Source organism: Fukomys damarensis, unplaced genomic scaffold (genome assembly GCF_012274545.1).
Source record: "Fukomys damarensis isolate Sample0158 unplaced genomic scaffold, DMR_v1.0_HiC HiC_scaffold_26, whole genome shotgun sequence".
Taxonomy (NCBI): Eukaryota; Metazoa; Chordata; class Mammalia; order Rodentia; family Bathyergidae; genus Fukomys; species Fukomys damarensis.
The window spans coordinates 10,421,978-10,441,520 of NW_022900938.1; the positions used below are offsets into that span (position 1 = coordinate 10,421,978).

The window sequence follows — 19,543 nt, forward strand, 5'->3', positions numbered from 1 at the left end:
GTGCTTTTATTTTAATTACAAAATTCACCTGAATTTGCTTTTTATTTTCCTCATAAATCTGGCTACTTTCCTCCAACTCAATTTCTAAAATTCTATTCCATAATATAAGCACTTCTCATCTCAAAACATGAAGCTTTTGATGTTCTATTATTTCAGAGTATACTTCAAATCGCTCCATTAAAACTTTCAAGTGTACGTGTTAAGGAGACTATACTCTGTGTATTTTTTTGTCTGTCCGGTAGAGTTTGTGATGCCATAATATAAAATGTGGGTAGCATACAGGATAATGTGTGAAGTTTTTACACGGAACATTGTTTGATTGGATGACTTTGTGTTTAAGAAATCTGGAGAGTCTTGAACAATCTGTCATTATTAATCTTGTTCCTTAAATTTCCTTATTTCTTTCGTTATGGTTTATTCTTCTTAGAAAACTTATCATATAAAAGCGATTCTGTCTCCATTCAACTTACACACAGCAGACAAATTTCTCACACATTTTTCTCATACTTTTCCCAATCTATCGATTTTTTCCCCCAGGATTTCAGAGTTTTGGTGCTCACCTTCCTTCCGTGTCTATCATCCAAACATTAACCCCTTTCAGTCTTCAGTGCTCATTCAGGTACTGATTTCCTTAGGCTGCCTGGACAGCCAAACCTCTGAGGTTGATGATACTGCGATATAATTCACTTACATGTGGTGTTTTATAATTTTTATTTTGTTATTTTCTACAGAGAAGAGCCGTGCCTAACAATTGGTATTTAGTATCACACCGAACTGAAATCATTATAAAAGAGGACAGTCGTAAAGGACGGTGACAGTAATGACTGAGACGTCAGGAATACTCTGAACATAGCTATGTGAGGTTAAACTGTTCTTTGTTTTTGGTTTGTTTTATTTTTTGGTACCCAGGATGGAACTCAGGACCTTGCACTTGTGAGGCAGGCGGTGGAACCAGTGAGCTAACTCCCCGGCCCTACACTTTGTTTTAATACTTGTCCCTTCCCCACCCTTCCTTGCCTGCTTCTGTGTCCTTTATCCTGTGGCTTGATTTGGGGTAAATTGCACCTATTACTCTGAAAACAAATGTGCTAATTTTTAAAAATTTTTCTAACTGCTTTTATCAAACTTCATCTGGCATCCAGATGCTCTGACTGCTGCTGTAAAAAATCACAGATAATAAAGCTTGTAGGCCTTGGTTAAATTTTGCAGAGGAAAATCCAGCAGTGACGCCCTCTGCTGTGTGATTTATTCTTCATGAGAACAAGTAGGTCATCATAGGCTCGTTCAACAGAAACTTGAATCACATAAATGCATAAAGTTCTTCCTTTAAAAATAGATAATAATAAAATTTGGATCTTTATTCCTTTGGAGGGGGGTTGATTTTGAAAGAGTCTCACTGTGTATCCCAGGCCAGCCTCAAACTCATTGCAGTCCTCCTGCCTCAGCCTCCCAAGCGCTGGGATTACAAGCCTGGTTCTTATTTATTTCTTAAACCGATTCTTTTCACATTATTTTGTCATATTGGCTTGCTCTACAAATTAAATAATAGTAACACTTATATGTCCTCTGTCTCAGCTCTTTTTAATCCTTAAGGTACACTGAAAGAAAAAAGCATGCAAGAGCAAACAGAATTTTAGCCAATTTTTACTGCCAATTTTTACTTTGCATTCCTATACTCTGTAAACATTTCCCTGATTTGCTCACACTTTATGGTCCCCAAAGATATTTGCTGAAACTCAAGTCAATATTTGATGGTAAAACTTTAAAGCAACACACACTTTCTCACCATTAGGCAAATACAAAGAAATAAACGCTTTTCTATACTTCTGAACAAAGTATTGGCATTATCCTCTGAGAACTCATTTTATAAACATTAATATATTTAAAAAGATACAAACTTTAGGTCCAAGAAGTCCTTTATTGTGAATTTTCCATAAAGAAACAATTAAGGGGCATTTTGAAATATTTAACTACAAATGTACTTTTTGTATTGATGTTTGCAATTGTCAAAGCAGAAATTATTTAATTGCCCAAAACATGGAAATGACAAAATAAATTTCTAATTAGCCAGCAAATATACTATGCGGTCATAAATGACATTATGCTGACCAGTTTATAGAAATATCAAGTGTCATGTTCAATGACAAAGGAAGTTATAAGAACACATAGTTAGTGGTCATTCACGTATGCACATTTACATAGAAGTACTCACTTATACATATTAATACACCATACATATGCAGTCACGTGCAACCCTGACTGCCTCGGAAAACATATGTTCATTGCTACTCCGTATTTTATATATTCTGTTTCACAGTTTATATTTTTTGAATAGGAACATAATCTTTTTTTAATTTACAAACACTTTTAACCTTTTAAATATGAAAAGAGAGCAGTTAAATGTATAGCTAAGAACTAAATGGAATAAACCCTCTTCAAAAGCTAAGTTTTTAGAAAAGTAGTAGGAAAATCTTTATCCTCAATCTTTCTACTGCTGGATGAAAAGTACATATTTTAGTATATTAGAATTATTAATAGATGGTAATAGTAGAACTTAACAAATTAGAATAAATACTATTTTGACAATGGCAAGTAGAACATTTACTTTGGATGTTTATAGCCACATAATTTACATTAAAAACTACATTTTTTCTAAATGACATCAAATAAAAATGAAATAGACAATTTCAGATAGCTGCCTTCAGAAGAATTTTTAATTGTTTACCATTACAGGGATGGAAAAAAAATAAAGTTTCTAATTTACCCCTAGAACTTATGAGCTTAGCAGAAATTACTATATCAAAAGAGGAACATAATATAGGGGTTTTGCTGAAAAAAATACGCTTGCATTTTCAATATTGTTTTTAATCAAAAGATTGCAAAATACACATAGAAAAATTCTGAATATATTTATTACTCTATTATCAAAGCATTTTAGAATAAGTGCAAAAAGAAACTGATCACTGTGTCCCTTACAGTGCTGATAAAATTCATCACTATTTAATTACGTGTCATGAGAAAAACTTTTTACTGAACATTTTTAATTTTCTTTCTTTTTCTATTCTTTTACTTATTTATTCATGTACCTGGGATGGAACTCACTCTTGAGAGGCAGGCATGGTGCCACTGAGCTAAATCCCCAGCCTTTTACTGAATTTTTAATGCATTGATTTGTTTCATATTCATTGAGCTTGCCATGTACCAGAAGAAAAGCCATAATTTAAGCATGTCATGAGCACACATTTACAGGAAATGACAGTGTAAATAAGCTGGGACTGTGAAACCTAAGGACAGGTGCAGTGAAGTAAACAGCAAAAGAGAAAGTAGAACATAATGGTGGGACTATCTGAGCGGAGAGCTGGCAGAGAAGCAGAATTTCCCTTATGCTCTCATGAAGTAGAGGGGTAAGGAGAAGCCCATGGGAAGGGATTTGTCACAAAATTTCTCTTTGCTGCAGCTGACAATGTCTTCAGGACTCAGCATACTTAAACACTCTTTATTATGAAAAAAACTCTTCAAAATGAAACTTTCAGTAAACTGCTCAATTAGCCCACCCAACTAACTGACTGAGAAAAGAAAATCCAAATTTCAGGTTACAAATACTGACTTTGAAAGCAGCACTTTTTGCTCTCTACCATGTGATTTGCAATTCGAATTTGAGAATGAAGGCAGAGAAAGACTTAACCATCAAGGTTTTGATTTTCCTACTACATTTTTCTGTCTTGTGGTTTTTTGTTTGGTTTGGTTTGGTTTGGTTTGGTACCGGGGATCGAACTCGGGACCTTGCGCTTGCGAGGCAGGTGGCAGAACCACTGAGCTGAATCCCCAGCCCTTGCTGTGAATCTTTAAAGATGATATTTTCTTATTGGAAGATATTAAACAATAGTTATTTTCTCAGAGCAGTTTTTCCTTGTTGTGAAACAACCACAAACAAACAACTAAGTATAATTTAAGCAGAATAGTTAGAAGGTGTATTCTTTCTGCTTGGTGACTTACATATTCGTGTGGGAATGTGATAGGTCATGGCCAATCTTGCCTCGAGCTTCATAACGCAGCAGGAATAGAACATGACAACCTATACCCTTGTGGACAGGGGAGTATTAGAAAGCCTAGGAAGAGATCCCTCAAGGAATCCTGTTAGTCATCACCTTGCTCTAGGTCTTGCTGATCTTTGGACTGCGAGAGATAAAATTCTGTTGTTTAAGGCACTCAGTCTATAATATTTTGTTATGGTGTTTCTGGTCGACTAAGACAGCTTCTGTGAGCTTCAGCCACAAAACCGTTTACGTCCTTACCAAGTAAAGATCCATTTCAAGACTTCTTATCTGGTATGGAAATGATGGGGAGGCAAAGCCATCTCATACTGCATCTTCAGCATTTGCATCAGGCCTCTGCCCTGGAATAGTTCACTGAGGGCTGCCTACCTGAGGTATTAAAAGATTTTTCATTCGTTTCTTACAAGCTTATCTATCAGCACAAATTCCTAATGCAACACAACATGTCCAGTGTTCCTAAACACAGATCCCACTTTAAACGTGATTCCACTATAAAATACTGATTGCTTTTATCAGGTCTTTGCTGTCTTTTTGAAATTATTACCTGCCCATTTTATTTTTTTTAATGACATCAATGTGTAAACATAATTTTTACTAATATTCAATTTTACCAACATTCTTAAAACATCTGGTAGTATAAAAAAATTAAAAGTATTTTTTTCAAAATTAGATATAATTGCACTGTCACAAGTTTGTCTCTTTTTTTTCCCCCTTGTTTTGGGCAATTTATTGAATCATTTTAAACCACAATGTTGACCTTTATAAAATGAGGATAAAAAATAATAAATATCCAACAATAGAAAATGTTGTTCCCTTAGGACTATTAAAATTAATTTGAAACTGAGGGGTGGTAACAAAATGGCATCTAAATCTCAAATCTAAACAAGGGTTTTATTACACAGCATGAAAATCAACCCCAGATAATTCCACAGTTGACTACCTGCTCAAAAAGGGCTTCAAATGAAGTAGGATTTCTTCTTTTCAACTGTTGGTTTTAGCCAAGATTTTAAAAATATCTCTATCTGTGGTTTTGATTTCATCTAAAGATTGAGGTGAAAAAAGAAAAATAACACCTGATGGATTTTCAATTCATTTAGACAGTCCTCTGTTTAGGCTCTGTCTAGTCTGTTCATTCAGGTTTTGACTGCTCCTGGACTTTTGTGCCCTTTTCCCTGGGGTAAGTGGGAAATCCCCAGGTTTTCTAAGATTTTTGACCTACACTCTTCACAAATGCAGTTAGTTCAGACTTGGGCTGAAAGGCAAATATTATATATTATATATATTATATGTGTGTATGGAGTGATGTGGAAATGTTTTACAATAGTATCATCACTAATGAAATAGAGTTTAAATTAAGAAAATAAAAGTTCTTGGAAGCAGCCCAATTGCCCATCAATGGGAGATTAAAGAAAATGTGTGGTTTTTTTTTTTAAATAAAATGGATTACTACTTAGCCATAAAAAATGAGAAATTAGAGATGTTTATAGCTAAATGGATGCATATTGAGGCCATACACTTAATTGATATAAATAGTACACACGTGTAAGTACTCAACAGTTTCTCTAGAAACTAAAAGTGCAAAGAAGAACTAAAAGGTATAATAAATAATGTGAAATAGGTAGAAAAGGGACAAAGGGGAAGTGGAAAGTGTAGGGGAAAGGAAAGAAGGGAATGGAATTAACAAGAAAAAATTAAAAATAATAGAAACAAAATCTTTGTAGGGAGGGAGGGAGGAGTTGAAGAGATTGCAGAGGAATGGGGAAAAAATAAGAGCCAAGATTGATTATGTAAAGGTATAAATTTCCAACAATGAATGTCATTATAATGTATACATTAACTATACCAATAAAATTAATTAAAAAAGAAAAGTAAAGTTAAGCAACTCAATGAATTAAAACTTTTAATAATAATCAGGGAAAAACATATTAGCTGTCAATCACATTTGTAGGATTAGAAAATGAGATAAATTAACTTTTATCCTGTATTTCGTTGAATGTCATTATAATGTATACACTAACTATACCAATAAAATTAATTAAAAAAGAAAAGTAAAGTTAAGCAACTCAATGAATTAAAACTTTTAATAATAATCAGGGAAAAACATATTAGCTGTCAATCACATTTGTAGGATTAGAAAATGAGATAAATTAACTTTTATCCTGTATTTCTCTTGGTGATATTGCCTAACATCTTTTTTTAAAAACCACAGTTAAGGTAAAACTTCAAGAGAAGTAAGTAGTGACAAAAGTAATTTCTGAATTAGATTTTGGTCTCTATTCCAGAAAAAAATATTTTTTAATTTTAGGAATGCTGTATGATGATTTACTCCAGATTATTACCATCCACTGAGGAAAATGATGCTGAAAAGTAAATTATGCATCCCTAACATAAATTCAATTTATCTGCTCAGTGGGTTGCACAGCATTATTGTTTAAAAACTAGTAAAATAGTAGATTAGAAGCCACTTCAAAAAAATACTTTTTTTCATTTTCTCATATTTTTTTCTTTTCCCTTATTAGCTTTCCAAAAGAGGCACTCAGCCTAAGAATCAGTTTATTAATTATGAGGGTGTGAAAAACATGCTTGATTTTTATAGATTATGAAAAAAATGTGTATTTGATTCAATTCTCAAAGCTATTAAATGGACTTCCACTGGTTACATTTTCTTTGAAACCTGCTGGTTCTCTACAGTGAATAAATTTGAATACCTAAAGCATTCTTGATCAAACTGTTATGATATATCTTGATAAATCTCACATAAGGAATGCTATTTAAAGTTGTTCAAAAGAAACCAGGTGCAAGATTGTACCTGTGATAAGTTTATCCGTATCAGAGACCTGTTGTTGTAAATATACCCTGCCACTAAGTCATTATCTTTCTTTGTCTTATTCATAGACACCATTGCATTGACTTCTGTGCTGTGCAAAGTCAAATAAATAGTAAACATTGTATTATTTAATAGATACAGGTTTAGTAAAAGCAATGTACAGTGACTCCTTTCAAGTGATGCTACTGTTGTCTTAACAATAATATATCAACCAAATGAAAATAAAATAAAGTGATGTCACTACTATGAATCTTTGGAAAAGATATGGTAAATAAATTTTAAAGCAGCATACTAGACAAATATCAAAGGAAATATTCCGATTGTGCTTTTAAACTGATGAACTGAGATATTAAACTATTTGTGACACCTATAAAGTGGTTTTCAAAATCAGAATATTTCCAATTAGATCCATACAATATGATACAAGAGCAAAAAAAAAAAAAAAATCAAATACTGCATTAGCACCTGACAGTCATTGAAAACAAAAGAAATAGGACCACGGAAAGGGGTCTCGAGCCCCCTTCGGGAGCCCCTTGCCCAAATAGGCCACTCACGCACCGAGAGGTCCGGCAGGAGATTTTTATTGTAGGGAGGCCAGCGGGTTGTGGAGGGCAGAGAGCGCGCGCGCGCGAGAAGAGGAAGTGCTGGGATATTTATAGGGCGGAAACGGAAAATCCTTCCTTGGGAAGAGCGGTCTTTGTTATCCTATCGCAAGCCAGGTTGTCTTTTGAATTTCGCGCCTTGGAGAGGCTCTAGTTTCACGCTTTACAATTTCGGCGGGAGAAAGGACTCAGAATCAGGAAAGAACCCGGAAGTAAGATATAAAATGGCTGGGGGGCGTTATATTTTAACATGTGCGATCTCCTAACAACCACACTCTGCAAGAATATTCACAAAACTCCTGTTTCATAAAGGGCATATATCCAAAATATATAAAAAGTTCTTCAAACTCAATGATAAGAAAAAAATTAATCCAATTTTTAAAAAGACGCCTATTCAAAGAAGGTATTTGAAGGATGCTTTCCATTGTCATCAGGAACTTGAGAATTTAAACAGCTATTAAATAGATCTACTGAAACCAGAGAAACTGACAGTCCAAATGCTAAGAAGGAAAGTAGGTAACAGAGGCTTCCTTTGAGCAGGTAAAGCACAAAATAATGTAGCTATTTTTAAGACAGTTTGTCCATTTTTTGCAAAGGTAAGCATACGCTTAACATATGATCTAGAAATCGTTCTGTTAAATATTTTTCAATTTGATTTGTGGGAGATTTATTAGCAATCAGCCAAAATTGGAAGCAAACAAGACCTCCTTCGATATGTGAATAAACAATCCGTGGTCGGCCCGAACAATGGAAATTACTTAGTAACATGAAAAAATAAGAAGGTACTATCAAAGCCATGAAAGGATACGGGGAGTCTGAAGTATGTATTACTAAGTGCAGGGAGAAACGCTAAATAGATTTCATTGTGTAGGACTGCAAGTCCATGTCATTTTGAATAAGGCACAGTTATTGAAAAATAAAAAAAAAACAGTAATGGTCAGGAAAGCAGGGGGATGTGGGGTGAGGGAGTAAAGCAACCACAATGACTTTATAATGTTACGCTGCTGAATGGCATTCCTGGGTGAGGAATGCCGGGCATGTACAGGCTGTGACAAGAGAACCTCAGTGGACTGTGAATGCATGAGAAGGTCACTTGGAGGGAGTGGGTGGACGGAGTTGCTGAGTTAAGTGACTTCAGATATGAGGGAGGCTACAAGTATAAAGGACAGAGGAACTGCCTAGCTCCGCGGGAGTTTAGCCACCTTAAAGCCACCTCCGTGGAGTTATGGATGCACCGTGTTAAAATTACTAAGCGTGCATATTGGAATGGAACAATTAACCAAATGGTTTGTGATGGTTGGAGTCGAGCTTCTCATTCTGAGTTTAGAGAGCCGACAGAAAGCTAGAAAGACTTCGGGGGTTACAGAGTTGATCCCATGCCTAAGAACTTGTATTTTGTTTAATATAGATAAAGATGTTTCCTTAGCGATTTGCTTACTTGTTTATATATTTTATTGTGTTTTAAACAACCTTATTGATATATAACTAACAGACTACTCACTGCGCTCGCGGAAACAGACGTATCCGACACTTCGCCAAGCTTTCTTCTGGCTCTTTTTTTTTTCATTTTATGTTTTTCTTGTCATTATAAGAGCACTTAGCATGAGTCCTACTCTCTTAAGTGTTGAAGCCCTGAGCAGTATTAACAATAAGCACCGTGTTTCACAAAAGATCTCTAGAATTTATCTGTTACAACTTAAACTTTAGAGCCACCAAACAACTTCCTATTTTTCTCACCCGCTGGGCCCCGAAAACCACTATTGAACTCTGTACCTTTAGAAGTTTGATGAAATAGTACCTGGAATGATAAAACTTTTGGAAGAAAACTAAAGGAAAAATTATTTGACATTGATATTGACAATGAATTGTTGGATATGGGACCAGAACCATATGAAACAAAAGCAAAAATAAGCAAGTGGAACTAACATAAAACTGAAAAGTTTCTGTATAGCAAAGGAAAACATCAACAGAAAGAGAGGCTATGAAATGAGAGAATTACTTTCTAAATTTTCCTTTTTTGCTTTTTAAATGGCCTTATATTGAGGTACAATGTATATACTGTAAAATTCACTGTTAAGAGTGTACGATTTATGAATGTCAGCACTCTAATCACAGTTATGCAACTATTACCACTACCCAGCCTGAGAATATTTTTATGCCCAGAAAAAGAAGCTCCAGATGAACCAACAATTTCCCCAGTCCTCCTCCAACTCCACCAGCCCCAGGCAACCATAAGCCTGCTGTTTGCCTCCATAGCTTCGCCCGCTCTCAATACTTCATACAAAATGGACCACACGGTAGCTGGGCTTTTATGGTGGCCTCTTCTTTCACTTCCACAGAGTTTGCAAGATTTGTCCATGTTGTACAGGTACCAGTACGTATCCGTCCTGTATTCTGTGGTACGGATCTACCACTTTTACGAGTCCATCCTCAGTTAAACATTTGGACTGTTTCCAGTTTTTGACTATAATGAATAATATTGCCATGAAATCCGTGGACACGTTTTTGTATGGACATGTTTTCAGTTCGCATCAGTATGTACTTTGGAACAGAATCCTTGCATTGCTTATCTGACTTTTTGATTATAACCTGCCTCACATGTGTGAAGCCATGTTTTAAGATTTTTATTTTCATTGCCCCAGTGATTAATGATGTCAAACATCTTTCCATATTCTTATTGTTCATTTGAATATATTATTTAGTAAAGTTCATACCCTTTACTTTTTTCTGCATAGAACTCAGTGACTACTGACAGTATGCCTTATATTTTTATGTTGAGACAGAATCTGTGTCTTCAACTTGCAATCCTCCTGATTAGACTGCCATGTACCTGAGATTATAGGGGTGTACTGCCATGCCCCATCTTTTACCCAGTTTTTAACTGGGCCATTTATCATTTTCTCATTAATATGTAAGAGTTTTTAATATATAGTCATCCCTCTGTATCTGTGAGACAGGTTCAAGGATAGGTTTTAAGGGTGCCAAAATTTGCAAGTTCAGAAATTCTTTATGTAAAATGACACAAGATTAAGTATTACTTACATACTTCCTCTCGCATACTTCAATCTCCAAATCATTTATAATACCTGATACAACATAAATATTATGTAAGCCACTCTTATGCTGTATTGTTTAGGAAATAATGGCAAGAAATGAAAATCTGTGCCTGCACATTTTTTCTGGAATATTTTCTATTTGTAGTTAGTTTGATCCTTAGATGCAGAGGGCGTGTTCTAGTTGTAAGTCCCTTATCAGATATTTTCATTGGTAATGTCTTCTCTCCTTCTGTAGGCTCTCTTTTCATTTTCTTCATGCGCCACTTTGTAGGATAATTTTACAATCTTATTGAGTCTAATATATTGCTGTTTTAGTTGCACTGAGGCCCTACTCTTAAGTTGCTTGTACTTTTGGTATCATGTCTAAGAGGCTTTTCTGATCATGAAATACCAAGAATGTATTCCTGTTTTGTAAGCATGTTGGAAGTTTTATTAGGCTCATTGACCTATGTAGAGTTAATTTTTATACATGGCACAAGGAAGGGGTCCAATCTCATAATTTTGCAACAACAATAGCAGCAACAGCAGCAAAAATATCTTGAGGATTTGATACAGATTATGCTAAATCTATAGATCAAACTGAAGAAGACCGCCATCTTACTATTAAATATTCCAATCCACGAATAAGGAGTGAATTTTTCATTTATTTAGTTCTTAAATTCAGCCAGAAGCTGTGAAACTGTGGTACTGTTTGTTAGACTCATTTGACATATGCTTCCCTGGCCTGTCCCAGGTGGACCCAGAGAGACTAGAACCAGTGTGGGAAAAAGCAACCCCCACCTTCCAGCTTCCCATCCAACTCTGCTCAATTTTTCTGTAAATCTAGAAAAAATCTATTTTTTATAAATTGAAATGCGGACAAGTTGTTTCTTTATAACTGGAGATGAGCCCTCAAAATACTTCCCCAAATATTTGTTCTTTGCAACAATAAACCCAAAGTAGTTCGCTTTAACTCCCTATGTAAGTAGATGCTGGGGTCAGAAAAAATTACTTGTAGCATTATTTTTAAAAATCATGTTTAAAGGTACAAGATCTCAATAATGAATGTAACTGTACTGTATACCTAAAATGTACCAGTACACTCAAGAAAAAGAAAAAAAATCATGCTAGCTGTGGCTTGCTGATGTACGTAGTCCAACACTCTTTCCCCTCCTTCTAGAAGCTACACTTATTCACGCCACCACCAGAACCATATAACTCCATTAAGACTCTCAGCGTTATTCCATTTTCTTATTCCAGACCTCTGCCTGGTTTAGGATCCACTAACTTTGGTTTAGGGTCCGTTAAATCCATGCAAGTGCACAGTTCCCCACTTCAAAGCTACTGTCAGGAAGAATGCCATGCTACAGAATCAAACCGCTCAGGCTACTCTTAAGCTGTGTGGACCTGTTGGATAAGAGAGAAGTTAATCCCCTTTGGATGGAATAATCTTTGTGACTGAAACTCCAGGAATGAAAAGTGGCTGTTTTCCACTGTGGAGAGAAGAGTAGGCTGAATCAGGTGAACTAACATTTTTGTGAAGGAAGAGACAGAAAGACACCTTAGCCCTAAGGTTTCCAGGATCTAACGTGAACCTGTTCCTCTAATTCTAGACAGTTCCACATTTCCTAGAATGAATGGGTAATAACTTTTCAACCTGAATTTTTCCAAGCTGGACTTGGATCTTACAACCAGACCAAAGAGAGAGCAAATGACTAAGTTTAGGCAACATTAAGGCTATTGTTTTTTGTGTTTTTCTGTACACTGGACCTTGTGTTTGCGAGGCAGGCAGCGGCAGCACTGAGCCAAATCCTCAGCCATAGGCTGCTACATTTTAATGGAGAAATTTGATGGATTCAGAGCCCCAATTCTCAAGTTCTTTAGTGAGCACCTAACCTCAACCTCTTTCCTAACCCAGGTGATGGAAAAGACATGCTGTATAGTATCCTCAAACTATAAAGGGATGGAGGGCAGGGAATGGGAAGAAAAAAATAAGAACCAAGATACATCATGTAAAGCTACAAATTCCCAGTGATGATTGTTATCATACTGTACACCTACAATGTACCAATAAACAATGAACTTTTAAAAGAAACAAAATTTATATTAGGATTGTGCATATCACAGACTGAAGTGGAAATAGAGCGTATCAAAAGTGATTTCAACATTAAGGTAAAGACTAGAAGTTTAGTGGAAAGATTATTCAAAATAATTTCTGTAAAAAAACACACAAAATCATTTCTGTGTATGTATATGCCTGCATGTGTATATATAAAATCTATATGATGCGACATAAATATTTATGATTTCACATAGTGTATGGTTTGATTTTCAAGGTTTATATCACTGCTACTGATTAAAAAATTGAACGTGTGAACATTTCCAATACGTCATGAGGAATATGTCAGACATTGTACAAGTGCTCTTAATGATGTTTAAAGTAAAATGCGTATGTGTGTGTGTGTGTGTGTGTGTGTTTTGTCCTTATTTAGTTTAAATATATCTTACAGTGTGGCTTCCTTCTTACATCTGCGTCGTAACAGCGTAGCTTTCACCAGCAATAATGGTCCACGTTGCGTCTGTGACTACAGGCAGACAGAACCAAGGTCTCCGAGCTGCTCTTGTGAGAGTATCTCTTCTGCACCTGCAGTGTTGGCCACTGACATCTTGCTTCTTTTCTAACTCTGTTTGCAGCAGCGGCTGAGCCGAAGCCTGTGTTTCTTTCCCTCCCTCTTCCCCTGCTGCGTGAATTCCCTCCCTCTTCCCCTGCTGCGTGAATATTATACACTTACTTTTATCCTTGGAACCAAAGGAGAAAGCATATTTTTTAAAAAAGAATTGTTTGTGTTTTCCCGTTATTAATTTCTGCTGTGGATTTTTAAAACATGTTGAAACAAGAAAATTCTCCCTCTTCTGCTGGTCGGCTTCCCTTGGACTGTGTGTTGGCTTCTCACTTACGCTCTTTTTTTGTGAAACTCTTTTGAAACAGATAACTGCAGAAGCTAGATGGAGATGACGTGGGAAAAGGACTGCGGCCACATTAGGCATTTCTCTCGTTTTCAGCCCTGCATGCCTTCTATCTCATTGCAAACTAGGAAATTAGTTGTAAAACAAATAGATCTGAGGGAAACGAAGTTGGAGTTTCTCAAACTGTGCTTTCTAGTTAAAAATAGGATGAGAGCAGAGTGACAGAGAAATCAGAAAGTGAACGCTGCATTAAGAATACACCAGAAAAGCATGTGCACAGATTAAAATACAATTAACTGAAAATGAAAAATAGCTGAGACTGATGCAGATAGTACAATTGGGCATGAAATGAACCTTAAAACATACCTTAGTCGTGTTGCCCTTTTAATTTAATTTTTGAAATATGATATGTATACTTGAATATCATTAAATGTATGAACTGAGAATTTGTAAGTTTGCTCTGCTAATATATTTTAAATCTGACTCGTGGAACTCTGGAGAGAGTTTTATAAGAGCATAAGTCAAGTGTCCCAGAAATTTGCATTGGGAAGCATCCATAAGAACCTAGGGATCAGTCCCCACTATCACTAACATTACACACGTCTGGGTTCTGTATTTCAGAGATGATTTATAAAATGAAGAAAGAACACGCTTTTTTGGCTTCCATATGTCTGCTGCTGAGTCTCACCCCTGCTGCTCTAACTTCTGACTTTGAGGAAGATGAGGATTATGTAGATCCAACAGGTAAAGTGTTTGTGCGTTTGTTTTTTGTGTGATAGGCTCTCACCGCAGTTTAGGCCGGCCTTGAACTCACTTTGCAGCCCAGGCTGACCTGGAACTCACAGTCATTCTTCTGCCTTAATCTCCCATGAACTGGGTTTATAGGGTGCCTGGCTTGCTTCTATGTTTATTTTTAAACTCTATTCCGATTCAGGTCACTTTAATGAGAAAGCTTTCTTGGCAATGTTAGACACTGGAGTAGCACTGAGCTATGGTGAGAAGCAACACGCTGAAGAAGCCAGTGTCTGCCCCCAGCTGTGACAAGAGAAAGGGATTCGACACAGCCACGGGGCAGCCCGTATTCCTCAGGGAGAATTTCGCAGATGAGTCTACTCTAACAATCAAGTCCAGCAGGGTGTCAAAGCAGCTGGTAGTCAAGTCCTGCCCCTGAAACTCTAGAGTCTAAAAGTGAAAACTTTTACAATGAAAATAGGACAAGGAAAAGACTTATATTGCTATTTTGGCAAAAAGCATAACCTTTTGTTAAAGGTTGAAAATGAGTTCGTTAAAAGTGAGTAGCGAGTTAGTAAACGCTGATAGAAATGTCACAGTGCTAGGAACTGTGAGAGCAGTAACGTTGCGATAGCTTCTGGTATTTGTATAACCATGATGTGCAATCAGTTTCTACAAGTACATTCTTATTTCTTTAAAGTGATTATGTTCAGGGTTTTCTCCCTTAATGAAGATTAAAGAAATGCTGGTGTTGTGCCTGGAACGATATGTTTGGTGCCAGGGAATAGTGATAGTCGAGACCAGGCTTCTAAGAATCTCACACTTTCCTGGAGAAAGCTGAGTGCAGACAGGCTACGTCCAGGTAATGCAGAAAATGACACATGAAGGTGCAAGGAGGGAGGGGACTCATCCATACTCCACCAGCTGAGAGCTCGTCATGGGAAAGTGGTAGTACAAAACTTCCCTGGACGTGGAACTTGGTGTAATAGTAAAGACTATAATGTGCTTTCTGAGATGTTATAAGATAACCTTTAGCCTTTTATTTGGCTCTTTTCTCAAAATGGGGTGAGATAAGATAATGGTGTCCTGGAGCAATGTCGGGGCCAGGCAGGATGGTGCATGTCTGCAATTCGAGTTACTCTGCAGGCTGAAGCAGAAGGACTGCGGAGACCAGACCAGTCTGAGCAAGGTAGTGAGATTTTGGTCTCAAAATCAAAAGTGTGGGCTGGGATGGGAAGGGATGGATTGGAATAGACATGCGGTTCCATTCAAGTTCATAATTGCCTCACATGTTTAAGGTCTTGAGTTCAATCCCCAGTTCTGGGGAAGAGAGAGAGAGGGAGGGAGGGAGGGGAGAGGAAGAGAGGAAGGATGATGTCTCAGATGGGTAAAAGGCCACCCTGCTATTCTCAGGCTGAGTGAGCAGAATGACCAGTCCTGTCTCCCTGCACTGACTGGGAAAGTTCCTGCCCCTAATCCAGGAGGCCCCTGGAACTGTTGCTGCTGCACCGAAAGCAGCCAGGAACCAGGGCAAGCTTGTCAATGACTAAGCGGAAGCTCACAGTCTCTGAGGCTGCTGGAGACCTAGATGGAGAAGCGAGAACACTGGTCTTCCTGTAGAGTTGGGGGCCTCTCAGCTACACAGCGACACAGCCATACCTAGTTTTTGCCTCTGCTTCGTCTTTGATTAATCTCTCCCCATCATAACCCACATCTGAATCCATCTGTCACATGATCCAAGATCAAAGCATCCTTTTACAGAAATGCACCAGTGCAGTGAAATATCCCATTATCTTTTACAGAATTTTACAGCTTCCTGTAGGTGTCTTAAAAAAAATCCAGTCAACCAGCAAACAGGATGATATAGAATAAAATTCTTGATAAGAAAAATAAAAATAAAAACAGAAACCCTCTTTTTAGGAAACCTCCTTTGGAGGAGGACAGATGAGATTAACAGGAAGCATTTAGATAATAAAGGTAGATACCTTTTGGGAGGTTTAGAACCAGACCTTTATAGGCAAACGAGATTTGTCATCCCATAGTTTTATGAAATTAATAATTATTTAAACTGTGACCTTCAGCGTCCTAAACCATAAATAAGTTATGTAGCAACTGCCGTTGCACAGTTGTTACATAAAAGCACCTGGCACACTTTCCAGCACAGACAATGCGCAAAGTACACACCTGCACTCTCTCTTCCCAAAGTCAGCAAATCCGTCAGCCAGGAAGCTGTGGACTCTTCATGATTAGGTTACTTGAGGGCCCCGAGTTTACAGCCCATTTCCAGGGGAGCAAAGATCAGGGCGGGACATTTCCTTCTGCACCCCGCGCTACCTGAGCCTTGTATCCACATCCCGGCCACACATGGCTTCCTGTGTTCAGAACGTGAGTTCAGTTGGGAAGGGAAAACCACAGGTGGAGTGGAGAGGCCATCACTGTGCGTCAGGCAGAGCCCCAGACACGCCCCTGTCCAGGTCTAACACGAGGCTGAGTGAGAAACACACTGATAATCAGCTAATCGTCAATAAAACATCAAAGTGCAACTGCTGTAAAATTGTCTTCCACCACGAAGTTACTTTTAGTTATTTTAGACAACAATGTTATTGAGTATAAACTGTATAAGGAAATAGATGTGCTTAATCTGAACGTTACTTTAGGAATCCGAGCCATGCAGGTCTGTGATGGTATCACTCAGTTCCTAAGGACGCTACAGAGTTTTGCATCCAACTGCAAGCCTATCGTGACTGCACAATTCATTCAATTTCTGCAGTGTCGTTTTGTGATTTGTACAATGGAGGTAATGTCTTTCTCAGAACATTGTGATCGCTCAATGGTATAATGGCACAAGGAGCCCAGTCATTTTTAGCAAAATTAACTGTCATTACGGTAAATACACAGCTGCGCGTCCCATCTTTTGCTTTTCGTGGTACACTTCCACCACCTTGTGGCAACTTGGTTAAATAGCATGCTGAATTCGAAAAAGCTTGCGATCATGGCGAACAAAAAAATTGAAGCAAACAGCAGGGGAATCCTCAATGGGAGCGAATCTTATTGTATTTGCTGACTTGTAAGACCAAGCTTTCCTGATTATATTTGGCAGCTCAGATATTAGGAAGTTTCCTGTCTTCTGGGTGTCTGGCTGAAAGACAGCTTTAATTACTTGCTTTTAAAGTTCTAAAGCAACGTCACTGGGGGAGTGAAGATCATCATAATCTATGAGAAGAGTTGTAGACATTTCTTAGCTAAAATTTTATAGTTTAAGAATCAAAGTGTTAGACTATTTTTATTTTTGATTCATTTGTTGAAATTATTTAAGTAATTCTGAGGTCTGGGATTAGATATTTATCAAATCAACAGGTCAAAATTTCATTACTTCCTCCACACATGTCCAGAGCACAGAAACTTACATCACTGAATCTACTGTCATAACTGCTGGTCTTCTCCATATCAGATGTATTATATGAGATCTCTATGCAAGGCTCTAGGTTTTCATAAGTGAATCACTGGAAATACCACTTATGACATTCTGAAATGCTTAAGGCAAGGAATGTGAGCAACATTTGTAATCATTTACGTAAATGTGCCATTTGGGAAAAGTTTTCAATGACTTGAATTCAAATTGATAATTATAATGTCAATGATGAAGGGAAAAATCACATTACTTTTATTTATCTACAGATCCTTATACATGGAAAATGCTTGTAATTGCCTTCTAAAATGCAATTATCTTAATGTCATGTATATATTAAAATTACATCAGTATATAATTTGAGAAAACTGTAAAACATCAGTCTAAAGCCATTTTTCAAACTATCCTGAATTGTTCTGTGTAGCACCCATATTTGTAGATAGCAGAAATTCTGGATGTGTCTGAGAGAACTATTAGAGCTATGCTTCAGACAAGATCATAGCACAAAATGTTAGCGTCAGAAAAAGAAATGACATTTAAATGTGTATATTTTAATAACTATTACCTCTGTAAAATTATTTATATAATATATTACTGTATTATGTACAGTAATTTAATAATGTAATTCAATAATTACATATGTTAAATGTATGCATACTATGCCATAGGTAAAAAAATCAACAGAGCAATTTTGCAAAATACAAAATTTGCATTTTGCCCACTGAAAATCTGATAACATGCAAATTCTGGGGTGCATAAAGTTCAGTTTTAGTTAAAATTGAATTAATATTATAACTTGCCAGTTATGCAATTCACAACAACTGTGTTTGGTGCATTCCATATGTGGGTTCTTGCTTATTGCATTTCTGGTCTGGAAAATTCACTGCTCTATTATTTTTGTCAGATCAGTTTGCTTCACTGAAAAGTCTGTGCAGTTTTTCAATAGATCAAAGCAGTAAGGTGAGAGTTTGTACATTAAATGCATGTTTTGAAATTAAAAGTTGTATCATTAGCTGAGATAAAATTTACATGTTCATGAATAGTGCCACATGTCAGTTAGCATCAAACTGTCAGCCTACGTATGGACAGCAACACCCTAATCCAGGTTGGCAAAGACTATCATTTTCGCCTCACGTAAAAATAAGCTGCAACATCTCAATTTCTTTGTTTTATAATCTTAAAATTACTAAAATATGGCTATTAATTGATATTAATTAAATATGAATTTTTGGAATAACAAAATATTCACAGTGGAAGATACTCAAAAGTTTCTAATCCAACTTGTGCATATGCACATAGTCTTTCAAAAATTCGCCTCTAAATTTTGAAGTTACAGTAGAGTTACCTCTAGATGGCTTGTTCACAAAGTTAGCATCGTCTTCCACATTTTTGATGTGTTTTATGTGAAAATGTTAAAGTGACACGCATTCATTTTATAGTGTATTAAAGCAATGTTTCGATGCTACCTAGACTGGTTTTAATCGAATAGACTACTGTGTCCTTGAGAGGGCAAAGTAGCACAGATAATTCAAAGACTTATATACCCCACTCACAGAATCAATAATCAATTCCCAAAGACAGAAATTACACGGACTGAGTATGTATAGACCATACTCACGGCACTCTTTGGTGCTCTTTGATCATTATTTTGGCTGCACCGGTCACATTTTCCTTTCTTTTTTTATTTTTAGTTCTTTCTTCAATGACAGAGGAGATTGTGTGTGTTTACGATATATGCCAGGTTTTAAAGCACATATGCAGTGGGGAATGACTAAACCCAGTTCATTAACATATGTGTGCATCACATATGTGGTATGCATCACACATGTGTATTACATATAACACATAACGCCTATATAACACATTACATGTAATATTACATATGCAATGTTTCATTATATCACTTTTTGATGAGA

The 19,543-nt window shown here is 36.7% G+C and overlaps 1 protein-coding gene across 3 annotated transcripts in view; it reads left to right on the plus strand.

The window, feature by feature from the left end:
• The window catches only part of Tfpi (tissue factor pathway inhibitor), a 57,924-nt gene that overhangs the window by 13,796 nt on the left and 24,585 nt on the right, over positions 1–19,543 (plus strand). For 2 of the 3 annotated variants that reach the window (XM_010636818.3, XM_010636820.3), the window contains exon 2: positions 14,108–14,230. In XM_010636818.3, coding sequence (XP_010635120.1) covers positions 14,110–14,230 — 121 coding nt within the window. In that variant the 5' untranslated portion in view covers positions 14,108–14,109. Of the gene's footprint in view, positions 1–7,668; positions 7,697–14,107; positions 14,231–19,543 lie in introns of those variants that run through there. The other variant, XM_010636819.3, reaches the window with a different exon arrangement.